Below are 2500 nucleotides of genomic sequence, written 5' to 3'. Positions count from 1 at the left end.
GAAGGCTCATTGATGGAGGCGGGGAAGGGAAGGCTCATTGATGGAGGTGGGGCAGCCACGGCTCATTGATGGAGGTGGGTAGGCCACAGCCCATTGATCGAGGTGGCCAAGGCCCATTGATGGAGGTAGGTTGGCCCCGGCTCATTGATGGAGTTGGGGCGGCCACGGCTCATTGATGGAGGTGGGGCAGCCACGGCTCATTGATGGAGGTGGGGCAGCCACGGCTCATTGATGGAGGTGGGGCGGCCATGGATCATTGATGGAGGTGGGGCGGCCATGGATCATTGATGGAGGTGGGGCGGCCATGGATCATTGATGGAGGTGGGGCGGCCATGGCTCATTGATAGAGGTGGGATGGGAAGGCTACTTGATGGAGATGGGGGGGGGGAGAAGGCTCATTGATGGAGGTGGGGGAGGGAAGGCTCATTGATGAAGGTGGGGGAGGGAAGGCTCATTGATGGAGGTGGGGGGAGGGAAGGCTCATTGATGGAGGTGGGGAGGGAAGGCTCATTGATGGAGGTGGGGAGGGAAGGCTCATTGATGCAGGCAGGGAGGGAAGGAAGCTCATTGAAGGAGGTGAGGAGGAAGGCTCTTTGATGGAGGTGGGTAGGCCACAGCCCATTGATCGAGGTGGGGTGGCCAAGGCCCATTGATGGAGGTGGGGTGGCCCCGGCTCATTAATGGAGGTAGGTTGGCCCCGGCTCATTGATGGAGGTGGGGCGGCCATGGATCATTGATGGAGGTGGGGCGGCCATGGATCATTGATGGAGGTGGGGCGGCCATGGATCATTGATGGAGGTGGGGCAGCCATGGATCATTGATGGAGGTGGGGCGGCCATGGCTCATTGATAGAGGTGGGAAGGGAAGGCTACTTGATGGAGATGGGGGGGGGGGGGGGAGAAGGCTCATTGATGGAGGTGGGGGAGGGAAGGTTCAATGATGGAAGCAGGGAGGGAAGACTCATTAATCGAGGTGGAAGGTGAAGGCTCATTGATGGAGGTGGGGGAGGGAAGGCTCATTGATGGAGGTGGGGGAGGGAAGGCTCATTGATGGAGGTGGGGAGGGAAGGAAGCTCATTGAAGGAGGTGGGGAGGAAGGCTCATTGATGGAGGAGGGGAGGGAAGGAAGCTCATTGATGGAGGTGGGGGATAGATAGCTAAAAAGATTAATGGTGTCAGTGGAAACTTATCTAAGAGGCAGAAATTGCTCAAGGAATCCCTAGCAACCTCTTGAGGAACCCTAGCTTTCAATGGAACCCTGTTTAAGAAACCCTGCTTTATGGTATGCTTAAATAAGGAGAGAGGGATTATGAAGCTTAGCAAAAGGCAACTGGGCAGGGCTGACACCATTTCTTCCCATTTCAGTCCACAAAAATGCGCTGTGCCCGCAACAGGACTTGAGTGAATTTCTTGCATATCATTGGGTATTTTTCAGCACTTGTTGGGTCTTTAAAGGAATAAAACACGGGGGATTGTGCATGCATTGCAGTTATGTATTTATTTCCCTGGCATACACTTTAAGTAAAGCAGTTGGTTTGACATAACTGCTTTTTTTGGGCGTTTTCAGGCTCCCCGGCTGTGGGAACTCCTCAATAGCACATGTCTGATGGATATCTAGTCACAATTGCGCTAATCATTGATTGACGTAAACAGCTGGATTTTCCTGCGCTCCAGTGAGGAGATCCGGAGAACGTTTGTGAAGCCTGAGGATAGAATAGAGAACTTCTGACCTGATCAGACAGTGTCTGTTATTGCAGGATGAGTCCACAGGAGCTGAATTCATTCTAGGGAGGCGTAGAGCCAGTGGCAGCAATATCACATCTACAATCTGGAGTTCTAAATATGTAGCAGTTGCTGTTATTACATTTTTGCTGGTTTGCAAAATTGAAACCTTGATTTGTTCATAAATAGAACAGCAAAATATTTTCTGAGCCACTCATCTGTAAAGTATTAGAAGGATCTATTAGCCTTAATGAGTCGTTTGCGGCCTCTTGCATTTCCAATTCTCTGACTGGCCATGGGCTGCAAAAAAAAAAAAAGAAATGCAAAAATCAGGACACTTGCAGCCAAAAAGCAGGGTTCTGGCCGGCCTGGCGTGTTGAGTCTTGTTCGGTGGATTGCGTTGCTAATAACGATGTTGTTTGGCTCTTGTCTTGCAGAGGCTGGCGCGCGCTGCGGAGGAGTTCCAGAGAGCTCACCGTTGGCAGGATAACATCAGGGTAAGTGTACCTCGACTGTCACCCTCTCAGACCCCATCCTCCCTCCCTCGCCTCATATTGCACCACTCTGTCTGTGCTCCGCAAGATCCACCGCTGCCTCCCTCGCCCACAGAATGGAATCGGAATAAATCTGGCGCAGGCTATATATATCATTTGGTACAGAGATGTCTCCTGTCAGCACTCCTCAATAGTCAACTGCAGTCCAATGTCTGCGGAATCTGCATATGTCTGAACAGGTCCACCATTATCCTGAATGTGCCGGGTCCTCCAACTTCCCTTTCC

At 52.0% G+C, this 2500-nt stretch overlaps 1 protein-coding gene across 8 annotated transcripts in view; it reads left to right on the top strand.

Moving 5' to 3' along the window:
* Nucleotides 1–2500, top strand: part of CACNA2D2 (calcium voltage-gated channel auxiliary subunit alpha2delta 2) — a 354828-nt gene that overhangs the window by 207383 nt on the left and 144945 nt on the right. For all 8 annotated transcript variants that reach the window (XR_014225571.1, XM_082265447.1, XM_082265445.1 and 5 more), the window contains exon 4: nt 2159–2218. Coding sequence is in view for 7 of the 8 variants with exons in the window: in XM_082265447.1 (XP_082121573.1) it covers nt 2159–2218 (60 nt within the window). In the remaining variant the exon portion in view is untranslated. The remainder of the gene's footprint in view (nt 1–2158; nt 2219–2500) is intronic.

This window comes from Pelophylax lessonae (genome assembly GCF_965119305.1).
Source record: "Pelophylax lessonae genome assembly, chromosome: 8".
Classification (NCBI taxonomy): Eukaryota; Metazoa; Chordata; class Amphibia; order Anura; family Ranidae; genus Pelophylax; species Pelophylax lessonae.
This window is presented reverse-complemented; position numbering and strand designations above follow the sequence as displayed.